The sequence below is a fragment of the Halyomorpha halys genome, unplaced genomic scaffold (assembly GCF_000696795.3).
Source record: "Halyomorpha halys isolate HHAL.00 unplaced genomic scaffold, Hhal_1.1 Scaffold494.1, whole genome shotgun sequence".
NCBI lineage: Eukaryota > Metazoa > Arthropoda > Insecta > Hemiptera > Pentatomidae > Halyomorpha > Halyomorpha halys.
In genome coordinates this window covers 280,899-305,346 of record NW_027110283.1, presented here as the reverse complement: position 1 = coordinate 305,346, position 24,448 = coordinate 280,899, and the positions used below count along the sequence as shown (strand labels likewise).

General features: G+C 29.9%; 3 protein-coding genes across 6 annotated transcripts in view; 1 reads left to right on the top strand and 2 right to left on the bottom strand.

Moving 5' to 3' along the window:
- Window positions 1-9,057, top strand: part of scrib (scribble) — a 257,614-nt gene extending 248,557 nt beyond the window's left edge. For all 4 annotated transcript variants that reach the window (XM_024359105.2, XM_014425074.3, XM_014425075.3 and 1 more), the window contains one exon: window positions 7,868-9,057. In XM_024359105.2, the coding sequence (XP_024214873.1) occupies window positions 7,868-8,038 (171 nt within the window). In that variant the 3' untranslated portion in view covers window positions 8,039-9,057. The remainder of the gene's footprint in view (window positions 1-7,867) is intronic.
- Window positions 1,209-3,326, bottom strand: LOC106683547 (uncharacterized). The gene is made up of 2 exons (XM_014425078.3): window positions 1,843-3,326; window positions 1,209-1,683 (listed from the first exon to the last, which is right to left on the bottom strand). The coding sequence occupies exon 1, from the start codon at window positions 3,215-3,217 to the stop codon at window positions 2,135-2,137; it is 1,083 nt and encodes a 360-aa protein (XP_014280564.1). The 5' UTR covers window positions 3,218-3,326; the 3' UTR covers window positions 1,209-1,683; window positions 1,843-2,134.
- A 4,782-nt stretch (window positions 9,058-13,839) lies between the features above and the next one.
- Window positions 13,840-22,741, bottom strand: LOC112210263 (33 kDa inner dynein arm light chain, axonemal). The gene is made up of 6 exons (XM_024359102.2): window positions 22,551-22,741; window positions 19,253-19,336; window positions 16,417-16,549; window positions 15,550-15,695; window positions 15,037-15,234; window positions 13,840-14,069 (listed from the first exon to the last, which is right to left on the bottom strand). Exons 1-6 carry the CDS (start codon window positions 22,647-22,649, stop codon window positions 14,019-14,021), a joined length of 711 nt encoding a protein of 236 aa, XP_024214870.1. The 5' UTR covers window positions 22,650-22,741; the 3' UTR covers window positions 13,840-14,018.
- Between the last annotated feature and the right edge of the window lie 1,707 nt (window positions 22,742-24,448).

Below are 24,448 nucleotides of genomic sequence, written 5' to 3'. Positions count from 1 at the left end.
TAATTTGATGAAATTGTTAGTGAATCGCTGATACACTATTGTCACACTTTCTTTTAAAAAAAAAATAATGTTAAGAAAACTTTCAATACAATTATGAATTCATTTTATCACTTACTATTATCCATCCATGTTAATTACAATATATTTTTACCAAGCACTAACACAAATATTTCCCCCATATTTTTTAATTTTATAATCATCTCCCTAAAATTACTGAAGAAAAATATATTTTTTCACCTAATTATGATTTTTTTGGAATTCTAAATTTTTTCATTTCAGAATGTTATCATTTTTATTTGAAATGAATGGAATTTTTTTAACTAATTGTAAACCAATTTTAGAGTTCTTTTCATTTATTCAATACAATTCATCAAAAAATAATTGTTATGAATCAGTTAAAATTAACTCATTTCTTCTCTGAAATGTGTTTGTGCATCAATTTATTTATATTATTTTGATTTTCTTCTTCTATTTCTTGTTTGAATTAATATTTGGGATTCCATTAGTAAATAAAATGCCACTGATAACTTAATAATTGTTGAAGTATTTTTTACTTTCCTTACCAACTAGATAAGGAGAGTGTTGTAATAAGGTCAAATTTTTTAAGTGCAGTTTTTAATGGATCTGTCCATTTTATACCACGTAAGTTCAAAAAAGACATTTTTGACCATTGGTCTATCGGTACCAGGATTATCTCTTGAATATATGGGCTGATGTTTGTTTTTGTGTTTTGTATGATTTCAGCCACCCTACCAAATTAGAATACCCTGTCCGTAAATGGCTTTAACAAATCTGATGAAACTTGCTTATTTTACTTGAAGCCCTTTAACTTTTTATATATAACATAAATCTTTGAGAAAAAGCTGGGAAAAAGTTTCTTTTTTATCTCCTCTGGAAATATATGAAATAAATTTCATTCACACATTGCTCAGAAGTATACATTTTATGGTAATTTATTAATAAAAATCAGGTCTATATTAGTAGAGATGATAATTTTTTCTTCAGTTTTGGCACTGATGCTGTATGGTAGACCATTGTCACCCACAGATTTTTGCGTTTTAGTATCCTCTAAGTAATTATTAAAATAATAATTATTCAATTATTATTATTGTTATTATTGGCGCGACAGACCATAGAGGTCCAAGGCCTCGCGCGTTGTATGTAGGAAATACATCACACATTTCATGACGAGGTTTTCATAGGGTGGGTCACTTGTGGTTGTGATTGATTATTGCATACTTATATGCTTGAAAAAGTCCCAGGTAGGGCCGGGGACTCGATCTTTGGATGGTTGACTGGTGCGTTACCACACTGCTACTGTGACCCCCCAATTATTTAATTAGTTTTTTATTTTAAAGTCAGAAGAGGTCTATAAAGTAGTAATAAAATAATTAAAGAAATATATTATATTTACAAAAAAAAAATTATATAATATAAAAACAATTATAAAATATAAAAAAAATTCGTAAATTGAACTTTGTGGTAGAAGCAAACAAACATTTTCAACTGACAAAAAAAGTGTTAAATTTATTAATTAAAAAACATGAATTGCAATTTATATATACAATAATTATGTGTAATATTTTCCCATTTTCTTCTGATAACTTCTCTTTGACATTCAGTCATGGCAATTTTGAGAACTGATGATTTCAAATTTTCTTCTTTGAGGTAGTTCATGATAATCTAAAATATTAGAATTGAAAAAAGTGTGGTTTAGTGAATAATTTTTGTTCCTGTTGGAAGGATTTTATTAAAAAATAAAATAGGGAGAATTAAAAAAATGGTGAAAAAGCTGCTTTAATAATAACCATTAATTTTGATATAAATAAAAAGATCACTTACAGATAAAATAACTCGAGGTCACTGTGGATAATAGTAGTCAATCAAATCAGTTTAAGGCGATCTTCCTTAGTTGGAGTAAACTTAATCATTTTAACTTCCAACAGTAGGGTTTCCTTGAAAGATATTGAAGGGAGAGAATAGTCTGCAAAAAAATGGGTGAAATCTGTCGATCACACTATCAGTCCAGGATTAACCCTTATTACCACATTGAGATAGCATCTGTTGAGAAATTTAATTTAATATTGACACTTATTTGTAAACTTTTTTTCACTTAACAAAATTGAAACTCCACTCAATTTTTTTTTCTCTGAGGTTTTGAGAATGAGCTGTTAAGGTTATTACTATTTTTGTTTTTTGTTGAAGAAAAACATTGGGTGGCTTTTAATCTTTTTGTGTTCTTGAGGTTTTCCTTATTAGATTTCCTCTTTGCGACAGCTAATGAATTTATTATAGTTTGAATCGGTTTCAGAGTATTATTTATAACTTCAAGCACCCCATCATCATAAGTTTGTTCTACTAACTCAGTCAACAATGAAAGTTTTTGCATAAGTGAATTTTTGAATTCAGATTGGGTTTTTTTATTATGATCTTTTTCAATTTGTTTTACAGTTGTTTGTTCATTACGACCGTTTTGGTTATCCAAATAATCTTGTTCACTACTACTGTTTATACAATCAAAATCTTGCTCATCACTACCTTTTAGGGAATCTGAATCCATGACCAGGTGTCTAGTTGCATTTTGACTATAATCTTTATTAATGGTGTTTGGCATTGGATCCTTGAGGGTTTTCATGCCTGTTTTACTAGCAATATTGTTTTTTTCTGTCGGAGTTGAAACAAGGCGGCTCTTATCCATTGTGTGCCCAACATGTGTTTCAGTAAACTCAACCAAAACCTCATCAGATGTTTGTATAACAAGAATTTGAGCAGGGCAGAGTCCTCCAATTTTATTAGAACCCACCTTTTTTATCTGTCTAATATTTTTGCCTGTTGATTTGTAAAAGCCTGACCTATGGCATACAAAAGCTATTTTTGTACTTCCATTGTTAAGTACCCTATCAGATTTGTACTTTACAAAGGATGAAACTGTTTTTTGCTCTATAGAATGTTTCCACTGTAAAAACTGGTCCATTGTTTCAAATCTATGTTGTGATGAACATATTGTTATCTCGTGTTCAGATTCAAAATGTTGATGTAAATCTTTCTTCGGAATTAATGATTCACATAAGATGCAAGATATAGGAGTTTTAACTAACCTGTATGTTATTCGCGGACTTTCAACACGGGCACTGTGTTTTTTTACGTGTTTATTCAAATTTGATCCTGTGGTATATGTTTTTTTGCATATCTTGCAGACATGGAGATATGTTGTCATTTTAGTATTATAAATTAAGTTTTCTGAAGCTGTATTCTAAACTATTGTGAGCCGTCGAGCTCTGACGTGAGTCAGTAAACAAGGTGTTGTAGGAATAACCTACCCGTATTGTGACTTGGAAGTTGGAAAATATCGATATTTTTAAAGAAATGTTTCGATACATTTTCTCAGTTATATATCGATATTAAAATTTGTTTATTTGATGATTTTAATTGTTTAAAAAAATAAAACTAATTTTTAAAAAAATTAAATTAAAAGGTCTTTAAGGATAGCGAGCTAAACAACCAGAGAACTGTTGAAAGTAACTAAAAAATATTGGTTTAATTTTGTTTTTCCATTTTATTAATAAGTTTTTCTTTTTTGTTTTTAATGATAGTGTTAATCATAAGTTTGATAGGTTTCAATCATTATTAATTTAATTTTAATTTGAACTGTATAATTCATTTATCTCTAGTTACTACGAATTTAGTCTATTTAATAATAAGTGATGAGTTTTTGTAATTTATCCCATATATACTTTTTTTTATCATAAAAATATAATTTATTTTAAAAGATATAGTTGAGCCTTGGAATTCTCATAACTACTTTTCCTATCATACTTTGTTAACAATGGTATTCATTTTTTAATTTATTATGGAATTAGCAAAATAAATACAATTCACCATTAATCTGTGTTGCTGATAGATAGTCCCCTTAATTCATAGCCAGTTGAAATTTAAATTAGTGATTATTGACAGCTTAAGACAATCTGGAAGGGAGAAAACTTAAAATTTATGATATTAAGTCAAAAAGTAGAAACACTTTTTTTTTTAATATATATTTCTTTGACTTGAGATGTAACACAATACAAATTACAGACAGAACACTGGAGGATTGTTTTCGATTGCCTTAAAAATAATGATGCATGGTTGTGAGCATGTTGGTTGCATGGATTGTTTTTCATCGGTTATAATTAGCATGTACTTACTGAGTGGTTTGATTTATTTTTTAATTTATAATGTTTGTTCAGCGATTACTATTCACCTCTCTTCCTGTTTTTTTTTTTTGTTTTTTTTTGTTTTTTTTTTAACAACTTTAGAATTGCTTTGTTATATGTGTGCTACATGTTCACCATGGAAACAATTGGTACCTCAAATTTAAGTTTAATTTCAATAGTGTTTTATTCATTTTTTAAAATTCTTATTTATTTTTTAAATTGTTGCTGTGTTGACAATAAATTCTGTTAAAGATATCAGTTCTTGCTCTATATTAAATAACCATAAATTTCATTAAAATATTACAAATATAAATTCTACACTTCATATTTTATACAGTGAGAACTAAATATCAGGAAGGAAAATTAATTCCTTCTTAAAAAAATAAATAGTTTCAGTTTTTAGTAACTACTTATAATTCTGTTAGCACTAATCTTAAAGCAAGGGGAAAAATGAGAAGTTGTTGATTTTCAATCTTAATTAAATTATGGAAGCCAGATAAAATAAAAGTCTAACAGAAAAATATATTGTTATAATCAGTCCTGGTGATATATTAAGGTGTTATATGGCCCATTTTCTGTTTTTTCTTGAATTTAATTGTTAGGTTTGTTTCCTCTTTTTCCTGAATTTAATTGTTAGGTTTGTTTCCATTTTTTCCCAAATTTAATTGTTAGATTTGTTTCCGTTTTTTCCTGAATTTAATTGTTAGGTTTGTTTTTTGCTAAAATCCATTTGTTACTGGAAGCACAAATTACTAAGTTACCACAATTTAGATCTTAATCTTACTAAAAATCTCAGTGTGAGGCCATGAGGGAGGAGTTTTAGGCTACCACGTGTCAGGAGGCTGCTGAGTTTACTTAGTCACTTGAGTTGTAGGTACAGTATATGAGGTGTGGCAGAAAAGTAATGAGACTGGCTACAAGCGATCTGGTCACCCTGCGCTGTTGTCCTTGATAAAGCACATTTATCAGTACTCTGCCATAGCTTAGTGTGAGTTTCAACTCCTTCCGTAAACTACGTGATTTTTGTGACTGCTATTAGTGAAGTTATGTTTTGGTTGTGCGTCACCCAAAAGGGAAAAACAGAATTTGGAGCAAGGTTATGCTATTAAAATCTGTGTTAACCTTGAAGAATCAGTGAGTGCAATGTTAAAAAAGTTAAAACAGGCCTATGGGAAACAATCTTTATCCCGAGCTCAAATTTTTTGCTGGCACAAATCATTTTTGGAAGGCAGAGAACACGTTGAAGATAAGCACCATTCAGGCCGGCCATCAACTTCCTAAACTCGTAAGTAGAAATATGCTCCTTGTGTATCACCTAGTGGCTGTAGTTAGTTCTATGATGTGCTGTGAAAGATGATTTCGTCAACTTTAGCCAGAAGAACAATACTCTTTAAAGAAATTTGGCAGCTTTTCAGTGGAAAGATTTGTGACTACCAGATAGGTTGAATATTTTGTTGTTATTTTAAGTTTTAATTAACTTCGTAAAGTGTTTATATTTCTTAAGTATATATAAATATAATCAGCATTTTTTCCAAATCTGTGCAGGTTTATAAAAAATTGTGAAATCAAAAATTGCTATAATCTTGTTAATGTGGTGCTTACATTATTACTGAAAACTAACAAGAAACTCATTGTTAAAACAAAAAAATATTTACTACGGGATGAATTTTTGTTGTGATTAAGTATAAAGATCAGATAATAATCAGTATAAAGATAGAAAGAAAGTATTCAGTGTTTACTTAATTTTATTTATTCGATAGAACTAAGCTCATTGCATTTTGCATATGTGTTCTATTTCTGTTTATTTTCTGCACTCTGATTTTTCTTCGTCCTTATGAATCTACTTCCACTAGTTATTCATCCAGGAGCTACTATTAACAATGTCTACTATTTATTTTCTATATTTTTTTATGGGCACTACATTTTGCACTATCAAATAAAACCAAGAAATTGTGTTATTACATTGATTAAGCACTCAAACACTCGTAGATCTCATTCATGCACGTTTTTCTATTCTTTTTAGTAAAAGTCATGAAAGTGTGCTTAGATTTATTTCAGTCAATATTTTGTGTGAGTTTTATTGGGTATTGGGAATTTATTTATTTATTTTTTTTAGCATCAAATATTGTTTGAAGGTGGGCTATCACACTCAAGCTTGCCTAATCAATTATTTTGCCTAAGTATACATGTGTACAAAAGCATGCTTGTGCAAGTATGCAAGCATACTTGTGAAAAATAATTGGTCATGTATGCTTGTCAAGCCACCAGAAGAGAAAATTGTGATATTTTACTTCTATATCTTTTTCGTGTCAATCTTTAAAAAAAAAAATTAAGAGAAATACAAACTTATTATAAAATAACATATATAACTTTAGCATAGTACTAAGGTTTTCTGAGTGAAAAAATAATTTATTTCTGCTAGTGATATTTTTCAGAGACAATATGAATTAACTGAATTTCATTGATTTTATAAAGATGAAGGAACCTTTCTAAAAGCTAGATTTTAGATTTCTTTCAGAACTAACATTACTGTTACTTTAACATATAGTTTATAGTTTAGTATCATCTTAGGGTTAGTCTATAGGAATGTTTTATGTTCTCTGGCTTATTTATCTTTTATATTATTTAATCTATTTTTCATTGATTTTTCTTCTTGGTATTTAATGTTATTTGTTGTATTTTTAAAATTATATTAAGTTTTGTGAATTTGATCTGCAAGGTGTTGTGTCCTAACCGAAAATATTTATTTTAAGGATCTCAAAACAAGAAAAAAATCCCCTATGAAGTTATATCTATTTACGCTTTGTTTAGGAGATATTCATGTCAAAAGATTTTCAGTATTATAAACTATTTACGTTATAATAAATAAATTAATGCATGTTCTATCTACTTTATTGATGAAATGTAAACATTAACATTCATATTAACTATTTATTGTTTAAAGTGATTACCTTGAGCATTAAAACAGACTCGGCATCTTTCTTCAATAACAGCAGTGGCTGAATGTAATTACTCTGAACAATATTTAATATGAATTTTAATTATTAAAGTAATTGGAACACAGATAATTTATCATTTAAATACATATAATTAATCACTTTTGATTTATTTATTATAACCTGAATAATTCATATAAATGAAAATCTTCAGACATGAATATCTCCTAAACAAAGTGTTAAAGGACATATATATTTCTTCATAGGATTTTTTCCTACTTTGAGAAGTCCTTAATTGATATTTTCAGCCAGAATACTGACCCTGAAGCACCCTACATATCTATTTTAAATTTTATGGGGAGCTCATTATTTCTAATCAGATCTATGGGAACATTAGCCCTTTTTTTAGGAGGGTAATAGCTAGTAAATCATAGTTGTTAATGTTTTGGGGCATCATCTGCTTCTTAAGAACAATTTTTGATATTATATTTCATAAAGACTTTTATTAGCTTAAAAAATTTTTGAATATTTAAAGACACAACAATAACTAAATTTATCATATATTAATGTCTGAAAATTATACAGCGTATTAAGTTTATCATATATTAATGTCTGAAAATTATACATCGTATTAAATTAATCATATATTAATGTCTGAAAATATTATAATAATTAAATATGCCTTATATATACATTTTTGTTTTAATTACATTAATGTAAATTCATTAATTTGAAAAGGTGGAGACAAGGAAGGAAAAAATAATTTCTTTGGAGCTGTCGGCGCCAGAGGCAGAGGTTGAGTGTGATCCTGATGAACCCACTTCTCCTACAACTCCGACATCTGACGGAGCCACCTCTACATCTTCCAGGAAGAAGAAAAGAAAAAAATCCAAAAGAGGAAAGCATTAGCGCTATTCGGTTTCAGTCGGTTGGACAGATGAATAATTTTATTTTTATACAGTTCTACATTTACGTCCTTACTGTCCCATCGCCTATCTTGAACCATAGCAATTTGAACTGTCCTCCATTTGTAACTCTTCTGGTTAGAAAAGTAATTTTACAACAAAGGTATTATTTATTGGTCAGTATGTGAGAAATCAATTATAAATATGATGAAATTTAATTTATGCAAATACCTTATACATATTATATAAATATAACAATGTATGTGTATATATAGAAAGAAAGAGTATGATATAAATAAATAGTTAGATTTAAGATTAATGTTGTGAGGTTATTTTTTTTTTTCCATGAGATATGGAGATGTTTGTATATAAGTCACCCCTGAAGTACTTACTTGATGTGGAGAGTTAATAACATTCACTTTTTCTTCAACAAGTGGTTGATTATTGCTGTTTGAACTATTTGTGGTAAAATGTTCCTCCACTCTTGTCTAGTACGTTCTTTTATTTCTTCTTTAAATTAAAAATTTGAAGAGTTCATCATTTTGTTCAACTTTCTCTTTTGTTTTTTTCTGAGAAGCATTTATCATAAAATAGAATTTTAAAAAAGAAAAAAAAGCTCAGAAATTTTTTTATATTTTTGACTAACTTTTTTAACTTTTTCAACTGAATATTTTATATGTATTCAATACTGAGAAGAATATTTTTGTTATTAATGTAAATTAAACCTATCAATAGGGAATAATGTTAAACTTTCATGTGCATTCCTATTTTATTATTTTGATAATTTATTTATATTGTTTGTACATTTATTTGTGTCTTTAAATTTTTTAAATAAAAACACCAGAATGAATGTTGAGAAATATGTATTTTAGCAATTATCTGGTCTATCTTGGTGCTGATTATTATTATTATAATTTTTTTTTCTGAATTCCTTGAAGAAAATTTCAACTTTGTTTTTATTTATTGATTTGTCACAGTTTAGGACAATTGTATGTTTACATTTACTTTGTTATGTTAATTATTTTTGTATATGTATTTATGCCAATTTTTCATGTATTAATTGTTTAATTTATTACGTATTATTATTACCTGTTATATAGATATATAATATTATCTAACTTTTTTTTTTTTCGCCGTAACAATTTCTTATTCAACAAATCATTTGTTATTAAATAAGCCACAGTATTACCAACAACTATAATGTATCAAGTATTATGTAACACTTTTGAATATATTACAAAGTATTAATGTACATTCTTTTCTAATAAATTAATTTTTAAAAAAAGGTTTGGTTTTTTTTGTCAATTTTACCAAAATAATTTGCTTCATATAGATTTGTATATACACTCTGTCAAAAAAGGATAAAGAAATGATTTATAGTCAAAATAACCTAAATCTTCAGAGAAAGGAATACTAAATATTACTCCTATCTATGAACTATTGTAAAAAAAAATCGATTTTTTTCAAGTATTGAGATGGTGAGTACTGATTAATAAGTAACTGTAGACGATGACATTTCTGGAATGAGGTATTATAATACCAGAAGATGATGAAAACTTCTCCAAAACATAGTAAAATTAAATAAATTTAGAGTACTAAATAATATTCTAAAGGAAATTTTTTCATCACACCATCTTAATGCATAAAGAAGAAACAACTTCCTAGAAAATAATCAAGAATTAAATTATTATTTTTTAAGCCATTTTTTTTTTCAGTTCAGTTCATTATTTTTTTATAGGTCACTGGTACATAGTTGTTATAATCACTGGTTATAAGAAGAAAAAAATACATATACTCTGGTTCATAGGTTGTTTTATTGTTTTTTTTTCTAACCTGAAAAAATAAGAACAAGCAAATTATAATATACAGATGAGAATGTACATTCATAGGTTTTACCAGAGCGAAATAAATAAATTAGAATTTTTCAAATAGTTTCGTAGGGTTTCTAATAGACAACAGAAAGGCAAGAAAAATATATTTAGATCGCTACCACCACTGAGTTTGTAGATAAGTTGGTTCAGTACCTGTACCAGTGAGCACATAGCGTTCATTCTTTGTATACCTGGAGCTACGAAAGTCAGTCTTGTTGCTGTTACTAAATTGTAATTATTAAATTATTTTTTCTTTTACTTTATTTTTTAAAAATCAGGACTATTATTTTATGGGGTTTTTTCTAATCAGATTTGTCAGTAGGATAATATTTAATTTTTATTTTACTACATTAAATTTTATTTCCAGTTTACTAAGTTAGTAAGAGCATAAAGGAATGAAGAATCAATCAAGCATAATAAATACTAATTTAAGATGCATATAAATAAATATGACTGAAAAATTATACATCGTTTTAACTCAATCAATAAAATTAAAAATACATAAAATGACAATTTAGAATGTTAAAATAGGTCAATGATAAGTTCAATCAAGTGTTTAAAGATAGCAGCTCTAAACAAGAAATGTAGAAAATAATAGTTTCAATTAGCACCATCCAAACACCTGAATTCAAATTTAGCTTTAAAATATTTTTAATAATAGTTCAACTAACTGCATAAAGGTAGCAGCACCAATCAAGGTAGATATGAATAGTAGTTCCATTAACAGCCGCAAGAGGCCAGCACCATCCAAATACCCATTCCAAGTCTAGCAGGAAAATTTTTATTTTGTATTAGGTTATTAGGAACTTACAGGAGCTCAATAGGTCCGTCTGACGTTATAATTGTGTTGGAACATATCTATCATGTTCCAACACAAATTTTAACTATCTGACCCGACCAGTTGAGCTCCTGTTAGTTCCTAATATCCTAATATGAAATCAAAATTTTTCCTACCAGACTTCGGAAATGGCTGTTTGAATAGTACTGGTCTCTTGCTGTGGTTAATGAAACTACTATTCATATCTTTCTTGATTGGTGCTGCTACCTATATGCAGTTAGTTGAACCATTATTAAAAATATTTTCAAGCCTTATTTGGACTTACAAAAACGGCTGTTTGGATGGTGCTGGCCTCTAACAGTAATAAATAGAACTATTTTCTACATTTCTTGTTGTGAGCTGCTATCTTTACACAGTTAGTTGAACTATTATTTTAACACTAAATTGAAGCATCAGTTTGAAACTTCAAATAATTTTATGTATTTTTTTGTTTTATTGATTGGAATTAAAACAATTTATAATTTTTACAACTGCCAGCCGGAATAGCCCCTCCCTATTCCTAGTATGCTAAAGGCAACATATGCCAACATCAATACACTGCCTTCAGCGGACCCGGCAGCCTATCTTATAATGCCACACTGGCAAAACAAGATTCATATTTTGCCTGCATATATACATTCATTTCTTTCTTTTGTATATATTTAATTTGTTGTTGTTAATTTTTTCTAGGTCAGAAAAAAAAAAAATTATAATTTTTCAGTCATATTTTGTTAAACATTACAGGTAACCTTAAAATACCAAAGGTAGTAAAAGGTAATACACAACACGATTTATTTCCTTTCTTTTTCACAATAAAGCACTCACTAATTCATGTTTCTTTCTGTTTTAGAGGGATCGGAAAAAAAAAGAAGTCATATTTACTTATGTGCATTTTAAATTAGCATTTATTACACTTGACTGATTCTTCATTCCTTTATCCTCTTAATAACTTAATAAACTGGAAATAAAATATAATATAGTAAAATAAAAATTAAATATTGTTTTTCTAATATATTATTGTTTGACTATAACTATGAAATACAATAATAAACGGCATATGGTCGGGGAGCAGTAAAAAAAAAATTAGAAGCTTCAAATAATTAAGAAATTAATAATGATATAAATAGTGAGTTGTAAACTAGTTTTTTAATGAAAAATTAACCATTTACATAGGCTAAGAGAGTTAAGTTTTCAACAAGTTTTATGAAGACTTGGCACCATAAAAACTGGTTGAAATTCAAATTTTATATAATAGACAAATTTGATTCTGATTTAACTGCTATGTTTTGAATTAGTTTTGTTATGATAAATTGAAAACCATTGAGACTAAGAGAGTTTGGAGGAAATTAATTTATTAATTAATTAAATTTCTTCAGACACTCAGGTACACCTCCATTTACCAATTTTATAAAGATTTGAAGTGGCTATTATCCTTCCTCCCATTGTATTTCCTAGCATCCTTCCTCTACCAAGTCGTCCAATAGTAATGTCCATCATGTATCTCATATCTTCTTATATTCAAATATTCAGTTTAAACCTCTGTTCAGTACCTTTCTATTTATATATTTTATATTTACTTAACAGGTAATATAAATTTTAATGCTACATACATGTTATATAATTTTATTGTCTTAATTAATTTTTCAAATAGAACTTATACACACATTATTTATATTATGTATACATATATAGGCATCACTATAAAAATTGTTTGGGGGAATATTTTTCAACGAAGTTTATTTTTTTCTCAACTTCCATAGAGTTGTATTTATAAGACCAAAGAACTTTTAAGATGACGGGGTAAAGAAATGAAGAAAACAGTTTGAAAATATTGGCCAAAGTTAAAAAGAGTCTGAAAAGTCACTATAATGTCTAAAATATGCATATATATAAAATATAATTGTTTGCAAATAAAAAATAAATAAAAGAACTTTATTGTTATATAGTTTTATTTTTTACAATGGGGGTTTAATGAGGTTCTAAGAATATTTTTCCTAGATCATTCTGACTGATAATTAATAACTATAAATGAATCCTACTAAAAAAATATATATATGCTTATAATTAATTTATTTAGTCTTTCATTTAATTGCTTAATCTAAAATTTGAAAAAAGTGAAAATAAAAAGGATTTTAGTTTTTCATTCACCTTTCATACATTTAGAATTGAATCAACAAACTAAAATTATGATCATAATTATATTGAAGCATTAACAATTGAGATTTGGAGGATTGAAAACAAAATAAATAACTTAATTTAAATAATAAAGTAGAATTTTAGGAGATGGTGGGGTCAGCCAAAATACACAAATATACAAAGATTATTTATTTATGCCGATGTTCTGATCTGAATTTCAGCCTTCATCAGGGAATCAATGAAGATTCTGTTTTTAAAGGACACAATATGGCTTTTAAATAAGCAATAGGTTATTGGTCAATTCTGGCATTATCAGAACAACATTAGTATGAAATCATATCAAATTCAACCCTTACAAGATAATTTCTTTAAACTTTTTGATGATATATTAGCTTTAGAATTGTATTAACTATGGCTAATCCTGAATTTTATTAATTAAAACATGATACACTGTAAATTGTCAGAGTTCTATGTTTACATATATGTGAGTGATCCAAATGTCAATTTCAATTCAGTACATTGTTCAAGCTGTAATACCTTGTAAGTTACACAAAGTCTATATGGCATTTAAAAAAAATAAATAAAAATTAATGACTTATTCTAGAGATACCTCAAAAGAGTTCTTTAAGTTAGAAAACATTATCTAAGATCGACATTTACATTGACAACAACCAACATTGACTAAGATACAAATCGATGGTTGAGAAGAGATGTCTCTAAAATAATGTGTTAGTTTTTTTATGTATAAAAATTATATTGATTTTTTCAGACTTACGAGGTACTACAGCTTAAATTACTGTGATGCTTCATTTAGCTACTTTTTCAATATTGCTCTATTTAGCTAATTTTTACTTTTTTTTAAAACACCTCAACTCATTATTAGTAAATGTCTCAAATAAAAGAATGTTTAAAACATAATTTGCTCTACTCGTAGTGTTATAAAGTAATAAATGTATGTAAAGTAAAAGAGAAAGAAATCTTAAGAATAAACAACGATAATTTGGTGAACTTAAAATTTCTTTATCATTTAATTGATGACTGAGTTTCGTAATTGAATTTGAAAAAGAATTCTTCTGATTCAGCACTTCAGTTATATTTTTTTTAGAGATGAAAACTTAAAACATCAAAGAGGACTTTTCTTAAATTTAGTCTTTCTCCAGTTACTTAGCCTTAGTTGTGACTGCTGCCTCTAGCTGCTTCTGCAACTGTTTCTAAACAGAAAATTGAATAAATAGTTTCATAATGAGAGGTAAATAAGCTGGGAGGACACAAGTAAATAATAAATTAAAAGTTAAATAAATAAATAAAAGGAAGATAGTCTGGATACAGTCAAAAGAACTCAAATGTTAATTAAACTATTAATTGAAATCCAATTTTTCACCCCACTTTGCAGGAAATTTGTCAGGGCTAAAAAAGATACAAACAACTAAAATAATATAACAAAGTATGAGAATAGATCACATGAAACAAATTAATGATACGATTTAAAATATGTGTAAGTTTACGTAAAAAATGAACAAAGTAAATTAAAGAAAATGAAAATAACATTTACAGTGAAAAGTTTAAGTAAATAAGAATTAAAAAAAGTATTAGACAATTAATGAACATAAAGAGATTATCTAATTGCAGTGTCATCCATTGAGGAAAAGAAGAAAAGAACATGGCTGCTATTATAAGAAAAAAAGAAGGACTACAGCTCTGCAGTGGATACCAGGCCCTGTTGACATACATGGTAATAAATAAGCTCGCTTGTGCAGAGAATTGACCACTTTCTTAAAGAACAGCAAAATCCATTATATCTTCCTATTATAAAAGCAGGACTAACGCAGGATACAAAGTTCAAGTGGAAAGTGGAAGAAAGAAGTGGGAGAGCCTATGAATAATAATGAATGAATCCTCAGCAATCTTAGCAGAGCTGAGGTTAGCTTACTTCCGCATATAATCTCCTCCAAAAACACCTCCATTGGATAGGCATCGCCGACTCACCGACTTGCCCTCTGTACAACATGGGTAACATAGATGGGAACCATATTTTAATGTGTATAGGCTAAAAGAATATACAAGAAGAAACAAATCAACTCAAAGCAAAAAGCAACTTATATTGGGCTGTGGGTGGTAGCCTATTGGCTTCCAAACATCATTTATAATGATTAAGAAAATTTTACAACAAATATTTACTTTCATATCAAGCTTCAAATTTTCCAGCCTTTGAATCTCTTCCTGGTGCGGACCTTCTGCATTTTTCTTGCTAACTGCCATAGCTTCTTCCTTTTTCTTTGTAATTTCTTTTAAATCTGTTATTTCTTTTAACTTCTTATTCCTTTTTTCTTTCAATTCTTTAAGTAAATAATTCAATTCTTCCCTGCTTTCAATTGTCTACATAGTTTAAAAAATATATTGTAATAGTCGACTGATAAAAAAAAAAATATATATATAGCTATTCATTCATAACTAAGACTTACAATCTGGGTGAATATTCTCTTAATAGGAATAATGAATTGGACACAAAAGCAAAATAACAATTTGCCTGATGGAAATTTTAGCAAATGCCATCAGCTAATGTTGACATGCAATTGTGGAAACATTCTATAGATTTGCAATATTAGACCTCAAAGAAGTTATGAGATCATTTCATTTTGCTATGTTGATTCATTAGCTTAAAAATTATATTTGATAAATAACTATATTTACTTCTACAGTTTTTCTGTATATGAATGCAAGAGTGTTCTCATACATCTTTTTATAAAAATCTTGCATCATCCATATTTCATCTCTAATCCGGACGAGTAATGATCCTTGCTTAGCACAAAACAGTGTTATTTGACGAGTCAATTCGTCTGTAAAATACAAAAGTAATATTTATATTTAATCTCAAGCCAGTAATCGACTCTATTAAAAAAAATCTTAAATTCTTTTTGAGAAAAAAAATACCTATGCCACTAATACCCCATTCTCCGAGAGAATAATAAAGATATTATGCACTTTAGTTCCTAGCCTATAGTTGGAAAACATTGGAATTTTCTTTATCTATCCAATATATCATTGGTTTGCTTATGGCACATCTCACAAAAAAAAAGTTATTCTAGTTTGTATTGGATGTATTCTTTAGAATGTACTGTCGGCTGGTTTCTTTTTGACAACCCTACTATCTACAATAATATCTTTGGAACACATCTATTTCAAAATAAAACCAATTTTTATTTTTTTGGTTGTGAGATGTGTCACTACTTAAGCAAAGCAGTAATATATATATATATATATTGTGTGTGTTTTGAAATTTTCATTCTGGCTATTTTCTCACACAATTTAAAATAAAAATTAATAATCTGATCTAAAAGACTCGAAAATGTCAAAAACTTTCAAAATATTAGATATTGTTCATTGAATTTTTTATTATTTTAAAGAAAGCAAACATTTTATCTAAGATTCTGATACTTTTGCTTAAAGTTGCAATAATTGTAAGAACAAATATTTTTAAAAATGTTTGCATGGATTTCTGCTTATGCTCATGGTGAGAATCTAAAATAATATAATAATATAGATATACTTGAGCCGTACTGAATAGTTCCTTGTAAATGTGCTGACGAACATCGCAGATGCCAGTATCCCTGATTTGGTGTTCATTCAGAACTAAGTCCAACTCTTCAGATAGTTTTATCACATCCAATCGATTCACAGGTATAGAGGAAAGCTGCAGTAAATAACAAAAATGTAGATGTAAATTTAATAAAAACTCATACACCAAAGATGAAGTAATATTATCACATATTATGAATCTTAAAAATAATTACTAGCTGTTACTTTCAAAAGGAGTAATCAGGTTATTAGGAATTGTATAAGCAAAACAAATACTTAGGTTACTTTTACTATTTTATGGGAAACTTATTTTTGTCAAAAGCAATAGTATTCTTCTTCGTTCTTCCCTCTAGATGGCAATGTCAGGAAGTAAAAATATAAAATTAGCGGTCCTCCTTAGGTCCTCCAGACTTCCGAAAAGTTTGTTCCCAAGGTCTATGGGTTGGGGCCATATCTGCCTCTGCATGTCCTTCACCAGCTGGCAGCTTTGTAGAATGTGCTCTGTGGTTTGTTCATTTTGGCCACATTCACATGGGAGACTTGGCCAAATTGGCTAAGTCACTTTTCTTTGTTATGCCTGGGATGTTTATATTGATTTTTGGTCTGATCCATTGTGTCCAAGGCAGGGAATCTTCAACAAGCTTCACTACTTTTGCTTTAATATTACTTCGGGGATGCTTATCAATTAGTTGAGCAGTTTTATGTAAAGGACTTTCACACTTTATCCAACTGTGATTTCTCTTCCCAACTATCTCTTTTAGGGGTGGTTTGGAATACAGTCTGCTTTTATGCATACATTAAGGAGTTTGATGTCACTCCTACCTTCCATTTTTTTGTTGATTTTTTTTGCTACCAGTGGCATGGAGCCGAAGAAAGTAGGGATCGGCTGGGTTCTAACCAGATGATCAACTGTGAGGGAATAAACCTTACAAATGATGCAGAAGCCAGAGATGTTGGCCGAAAAGTGCACATAGTCCCCTGACATCTTTCATAATGGTCTAGGAAAACTGGACATCACACATTTCTTCACAAAATGGCTGGCTACAATAATATTCAATATAACAAGTCAATTCTAACTTCTTAAATTTTTAGGAAAATAGTTGAAAAGTTTGATTAACATAGACCGTTGAGGAAATACGCTAATTTCATATTGAGGATTCTCTGAACCATTTCTTAATTTCTCAAATAAACCATGTTTATACAAGATATATAAATATGTAAAATATTAATTTTTATGGAGTACAAATATTTTAAATTAATTGCATATGTTTCTTATGTTATTAAGTTTTTAAAAAGGTAATATTTATATTTCATTATTGATTTTAGAGTTATTGAGTTTTTATGTATATTTTAAATAATTTTTATACTTTAAAGTACTTTTTTGTTTAAAATAATTTTGTTAGTTAATTCATGCATGCATTCAATTTTTTTTTACATCAAGTTACTTCATAAAGTAGGCACTCTTAATTGAGAAAATATTTGGCGGGTGAGCATGGTCTTGAATAAATCACATCCTTGTATAACCGTTGCTTAAGAAACAGAACTTCAAAGTAATGAACCCCTGATCTTTCATAGGTTGTAGCGGTGCAGATTTTCATTTTTTTACTAAGTTACATTTTATAGGTTTGTTTGTTTTTCTATTTCTTTTTATTAATTATTTGTTTCATTCAATTTGTACTGTTGATAATATATTAGGAATTTTATCCTGTTGTTATGATAAATAAATATAAAGGACAATATATACAATCCCGTAATGGACTCAATTCATTTTCTACTGTCTCCACTTTACTATAGAAGGAATGCTATCTCTACTCCTCCCACCTCTCCTGAGGTAACTCCCTCCTTAGGCAAGTTAAAAAGGTTATCCCCACTCTTCAGCTTTTTCAAAACTTTTTTAACCCATTCCCCATTCTTACAACCTTAGGACTTTTTTAATTTGCCAAACAGTAGCTACTAGCTCTTTATGTCTAGTGAATCATTCATGTCTGATTTGAAATGTTCAGTTGGAATCCCAATAATATCAACATTCAGATTGATCAGGTTGGGATTTCTGAGAAAATTTTGGAATCTAATCATCTGAATTATGAGGTGGCCCCCCAGGGGGACTCAGAAAGTGAAGGAGAGACTGCGTGTGCTTCACTTTTTTCTTGCTGGCAAATATCAAAATAATGGCCAAAGAAGATTCCTGTTTACTACAAATCGAAAGGAATGTATCACAAAATCCGTACTGTTCCATATCTCTTAATTAAGTAAGCATGAGTCAGACTGTAAGTATAGGGATCTTCGTGAATCAAGACAGTCACGCTGGGCTATTTGTAGCGGAGGGAGTTATTGCATCAACTTTGACTGCTTTGTAACTACAGCCGCGTCGGTTTGAATCCATCCGGGGGGGGGGGAGGTTGAGTTTTATTTCGTTTGATCCCACACCATGGTTAGAATAGGTTGATCTCCAGTAGATTTCACCCCCTCTCCCGTATGTAGGATATGACCAGGAAGAGGCTAAAAAAAATTCATTCTCATTGACTGTGTAGGGCTCACTTGTAAAGACCGATATTTCACCTCATATCAATCTGATAAAACCAATACAAATAATAATAAAAAAAATGAGCAACATAAAAAACAAAGCGATCAATTAATATTTAATTATAAGTTTCAATTACATATATTAATAATTTTTGGCCTTTAAAATAACGCTTTATTATAACATGAAGTTTATTTGTGAAATTCAAAGTTCGCATTAAATTTTTATGAAATATTAAACAACAATCATCTTTTTTGAGGGGATAAAGAGAATTTGTTATGTGTTATATTTACTTACACGTTTTATCCAAAACTGTCCATCACCATACCATTCTAGTGGAGGACAAATTTTATCTAGAATTTTCTCTCTGTCTCCTTTAACCTAAAATAAACAAAAATCGTCTTAATATGGAGTGTTTACTGACAATGATGATAATCCACGTTTATATGTATTGAAAAAATTACGTCTTTGAAACAGTACTTACCCGTAGAAGTCATTATACTGTAAACATCATCACAATTAAAAATAAAATTCTCTAGTCCATTTTTAATAAAAAAAGGAAAATAAAATTAAAACTCCTATTCTGGAGTTAAATCAGTAAATCTCGTGCGGGTGTGCATGACCGAAACGTTTAATAGAGTTCGAATCAGTAATCATTATTCTGAGAAATTCAAGGTCCGGTCGGGCTTAAAATAAGGCGATTCTTTATCTCCTATATTATTTAATCTACCACTAGAATACGTCATTAAATGTGTGATGAATACCGAAAAGGGTTTAACTTTGGTGGTAAAATACCGGTGCTTGAGTCTGCTGATGATTTGGTATTATTGGGTGAGGACAAGGAAACCATAGAACTAAATACATCCTCGTTAGTAAACTCCAGAAAGAACAAGGTTTTGAAATAAATACGGACAAAATATATGGTTAGTTGTAGGAACGCGAGCAATGATATAGATATAGGAGGAAATATGTTTGAACAGGTAGATAGGTTTAAGTATTTAGGTTCTGCGGTGACTAAAAAAAACGAATTTGATAAGGAAATAAAAGGTAATTGACAGGAGAATTTATAAGCTACGCACACAACACTGAATTGAGGGAACTACACCCGGTAAATATAATTCAAGTTACAGCATTGCGGCTTATAAGATGGGCGTGTAAAGTTGTAAGGCTTAGTTACGAGCTCCTAAAATGTTAATAAATACTGAACCGAGGGGTAGACCGAAACATAGATGGGAGATCATAATCATGGAGGCTCACATGAAATAGAATTCTCAGACGAATTTGGAGCAATCGAGGTGGAAGTTTTTCTCTTTGACCTGCATATTTGACAGTTGTTTTTATTTTTAAAAAACAGTGTTATATAGTTGTATCAATTTTTTTTATAGCTTCAAGTAGATCTCAGTCATCCGGTTATACTTGATCGAAAAATAAAGTAAATTTGAGAGATCTCCCTATCATACGCGATCTTTTAGATCGAGAGATTACATCGAGTCAATCATCGATCTTCCAAAGTGTATGATGTGCTTTCAGAAGTCTCGAGTTTCGTTCAGATGAGGAAGGCACCCGACTTCAACACCAAGCTTCATTATTTTTTATATAATAATAATAATATAATTATACTGGGACTGATCCCTTTAGAATAATATACAGGCTTCAAAATTAGGCATTAAAGCCTTAGAATAAAGTACAAAATAAAAATGAAGTTATAAAACGCCATAAAATATAATAAAATAATGAATTTGAAAAGATTAAAATGAACAACAATAATCACCAGCATATATAAAATAAGAAAAGAACATATAAAATAAAACCATATGTCATATCATAAAACATAAGATGACACTTCTGTTAAAAAATAAAAAGGAAAAAATCAAATACAATTAAACTAAAAACAGTAAATAGAAAGGTAAAATATCTGCTAATATACATATTTCAAGTATAAAAGAAAATCTGAAACATTAAATACAGAAAATATATAAACCATGTTTGAAACTTTCAATCGTTATTCTTCCGGCATTGGGTGGACAGAAGATGGCCGAAGATACGGGATTTGAAGGTTGGAAGGGTATTAGAACTACGAATGAAGGAGGGAATAGAATTCCATAAGGAAGAGCAACGGATGAGGAAAGATCTACCAACGGCTGCGGTTCGATGGGTAGTTACATTTAAGTCTGAAGGCCGTGAGCGGGTATTACGGGAATGCACTGAAGATTTAAATTGAAGGATATCACAGATGTGCGATGGACGACGGGATTGGATAACTTGGTAGAAGCTTGGAAGGAAGCAAGAAAATATTTACGACAAAAGGTGGGGCAAAGCCACTATAACTTTTCATAAAATCGGGTGACAGAAGCTGGGAACCCCACAGGCGAATCGTAAAAATAGGAGTATTAAAATAGGGTTATTTCCGTTGTCGGTGTTTTAAAAATTAAATTATATTTTGGAAGATTGATGGTTGACTGTGTGAGATATTAAAAGGAGGATGGTCCGGATGAGGCCAAAGGAAAACGATTTTTTTAAAAATTATTTTAACGTCTTTAATTTTTCATGTATTGACATTTTATATTTTAATCGACAGCCTTTGACTATAATTTGGGTGAATGTTATCGGGTATCGATATTTTAGTTAAAGTTTCGTATTGGAAACAGTATTGATACTTTGGTGGTGTCGCAATGTTCACAATAACTTCGAATCCCGAAGGTAGCAGAGTGTTTCCGATAACACCTACCAGTGCAGAAGTGTAAACAGTGTGTATTTAGGTTTGAATAATTCACTGGTATATATGATTCTGAATGAAATTTGATAACATAGATCATGAAGAATATGGATCATTATTTATTGTACGATTTGATGTAATTTTTCTTGTATTTGCAATAAATAGGTGTTTTTGTTTAAAGTGTGTTTGTTGATTTCCCTTGGAGCTCACCTAAGTAAAATACAGTAACAATAAAAAACGAGGTAACAACATAATAATGAAACAAATAATCGTAATCCCTTGTATCATTTTAATGTTTATACTTTTTTGATATACTTGTTTTATTGTTTATATATTTGTATCTCATGTGTCATGTTCAGGTTGATATCAAACAATAAAGTTATTTTTATTATCATTAAATTTGTTTCTATTTCATATGAATAATAATGTTCTGCCTGAATAATGTCCAATCTCTTCTCAAAAAGACCGAGTAAGATAGGTTTATATCTTATGTTTACTTAATTTGTCGATCAAGCATACCTGGATAAAATACATATGTTGCCAGGTCGGTCTGTGATGACCGGATAAACCAAGAATCATTTCTTGTTCATTTAACATTGTCTTAAATTGACGATCTGTTTTAAAGAGGGTAAAAAATTGGGGAAATAAAATAAGTACTCTCAAATTCAAAGTTAGTCCTACATTTCAGCGTTTTGGTCCATCATATTCTGGTTCTAGTCTGGCTGACTTTTATTATATTCAAGACCCATACAATAAATTTCTTCTTTCCATCTCTCATTGAAATATTATATCCATTTACTTACGTGGATTCTTTACGCAATAGCATCTTATCCTATGAACAAAAAATAGATCAAACATTCTATAACTCATTTTACTTACATCCTCTTTAGATTTTTCTTCATTGGCTATACATGGGTTGCCCCATTTCACTAGAGAAACGTTTTTCCAATCCAGGTCGTTCTTTGCAGGATCGCACATAATTACGTTTTACAACCTAGAACTTATTATCAGATAAATAGTGAAGTCTACACAAATTTTAAGCGTAACCAGGGTGACAATCAACACATAATTTGAGATTACACGAAAGTGCTCAGGTTCGGTCACCTGATAGTGATAGGATTACTGATTTTTTAATGCACATGATACAAAGGAATGTGGGTTCAATTTCCAAGTGAGAATTGACTAAGTGTTATACCTATCATAACCACTTTTTTTCATTACCCCCTGTCTTGCCATTTCTGACATACGGGGAGGGGTTATGTATGGAGTACCATCCTATTCTAACCATGGTTGGTTGTCATATTTTCATTCCGAAGGATCTCCATGAAATAAAAGTCGACTCCCTAGGCAGGATTCGAATTGACTTAGCCTAATTCATTTAATTTCCTTAGATATGCTTCTATAGTTCGAGGTCGACATAATAATCAGAAAAACTCACACAAGCATGTGTGAGCTATGCTCTTTCTAGGTCTTGAGCCGATTTTTCACTTGGCCACATCTGACTTGAAGGTGAGAGCAACGATTACAAAAACTGTTCCAAGGTTGCCTGTGAGTATGAGCTCTTCAAGAAGCCCTACTTTGTAGAACGTCTTGTGTTAACTCCCAGGCCTCAAATGTCAGATTAAACCTCAAACTTAATAGTTGATCTACCAGCAATATATGCAATGTAATATTAATTAATGAAATATTACAGGAAATATTGTGTCGGCTTTAATGTAAAACATTTCCTCAGTCTAATGTTCCTTTTACTAAAACACATTTTTTGATGAGCGTCCCTTGTATTTTCGTCCGTGATATATATGTTAATAACCAACGTTGAAGCCCCATCTGAAGATCCACCATATATTATATGTGCCAGAGGTCTATGGTTTAGAACGTTCGGCTATCGTGAGGGGTTCAGTGTGCGGGTGAGGGGCAAACTGTCTTACAATGCCATACAGGCAAAACAAGATGCTTTCAATCGCCGCCATATGTACATATTTTTCCTTTTGTATATATTGTAATTTGTTTGTTTTCCTTTGTTTTAGGAGGTAGGAAAAAAAATTTAGCACCATCAGCTTCAATTGGTTTTAGGATCAGGCTGTGAGTTCGGCGATAGTTAAAACGCGGTCGTCTATTGTAGAAGATAAAAATACATAACGGAAAGAAGTGTGGTCAATATGTCACAGATGCACGAAGATTAATTTGGACTTTGATTCGACAAATATATGTAGATAAAATAGTGCGTCTTACAGTGATGTTCCAGCGCACTGCTTGATGTAAAACGTTGCGTTGAAGTATCGCCTTAGTTTCAAGTTATGCGGACAACTTTAATGTATTAGGACCAAAGAATGTGGTCCGGTCCTATTTCCAGAAAAACTATAAAATATTCGTTGAAATACTTATAAAGTATCTCTATGAATGATTTTCTTTTGCTGTTTATCGGATTCAACTCACTTTATTCCTCCATACGTCAGAAAGCATAAGCTTATAAGTTATAATTTATAAGGGGTGCGGGTAGCTGCGAGGTAAGGCCTGTGGTTACTAACTCCAAGGGCCCGAGTTCGAATCCGGCTGGGGGCAGAAAATTGTTTTCTGTTATACTGTAGCCGTGAGTCAACTCTTGTGGGTTCTGGAGGCCTCCTGGGGCCCACTCAGCCTCCTCCTGAATTGGGTACCCTTAATTGGCTAAAAAGCTGGCGGTCGAGCGTGATTCTGACCAAATCACCTCCTTGAAAACCGTTAGTCTAGTAACAAGTACTCCCTTGAAAAGTACTGAATCCTGAACCCCTGACCCT

Bases quoted from the DNA above. Each gene is read 5' to 3' on its own strand.
- LOC106683547 (XM_014425078.3), bottom strand. From the start codon at position 3,217: ATGACAACATATCTCCATGTCTGCAAGATATGCAAAAAAACATATACC.
- LOC112210263 (XM_024359102.2), bottom strand. From the start codon at position 22,649: ATGTGCGATCCTGCAAAGAACGACCTGGATTGGAAAAACGTTTCTCTA. The intron at 15,696-16,416 runs GTACGGCTCAAG...TGTATTTTACAG, and splicing joins CATTTACAAGGAACTATTCA to ACGAATTGACTCGTCAAATA. The intron at 15,235-15,549 runs GTAAATATAGTT...TAAACTATGTAG, and splicing joins TATACAGAAAAACTGTAGAA to ACAATTGAAAGCAGGGAAGA.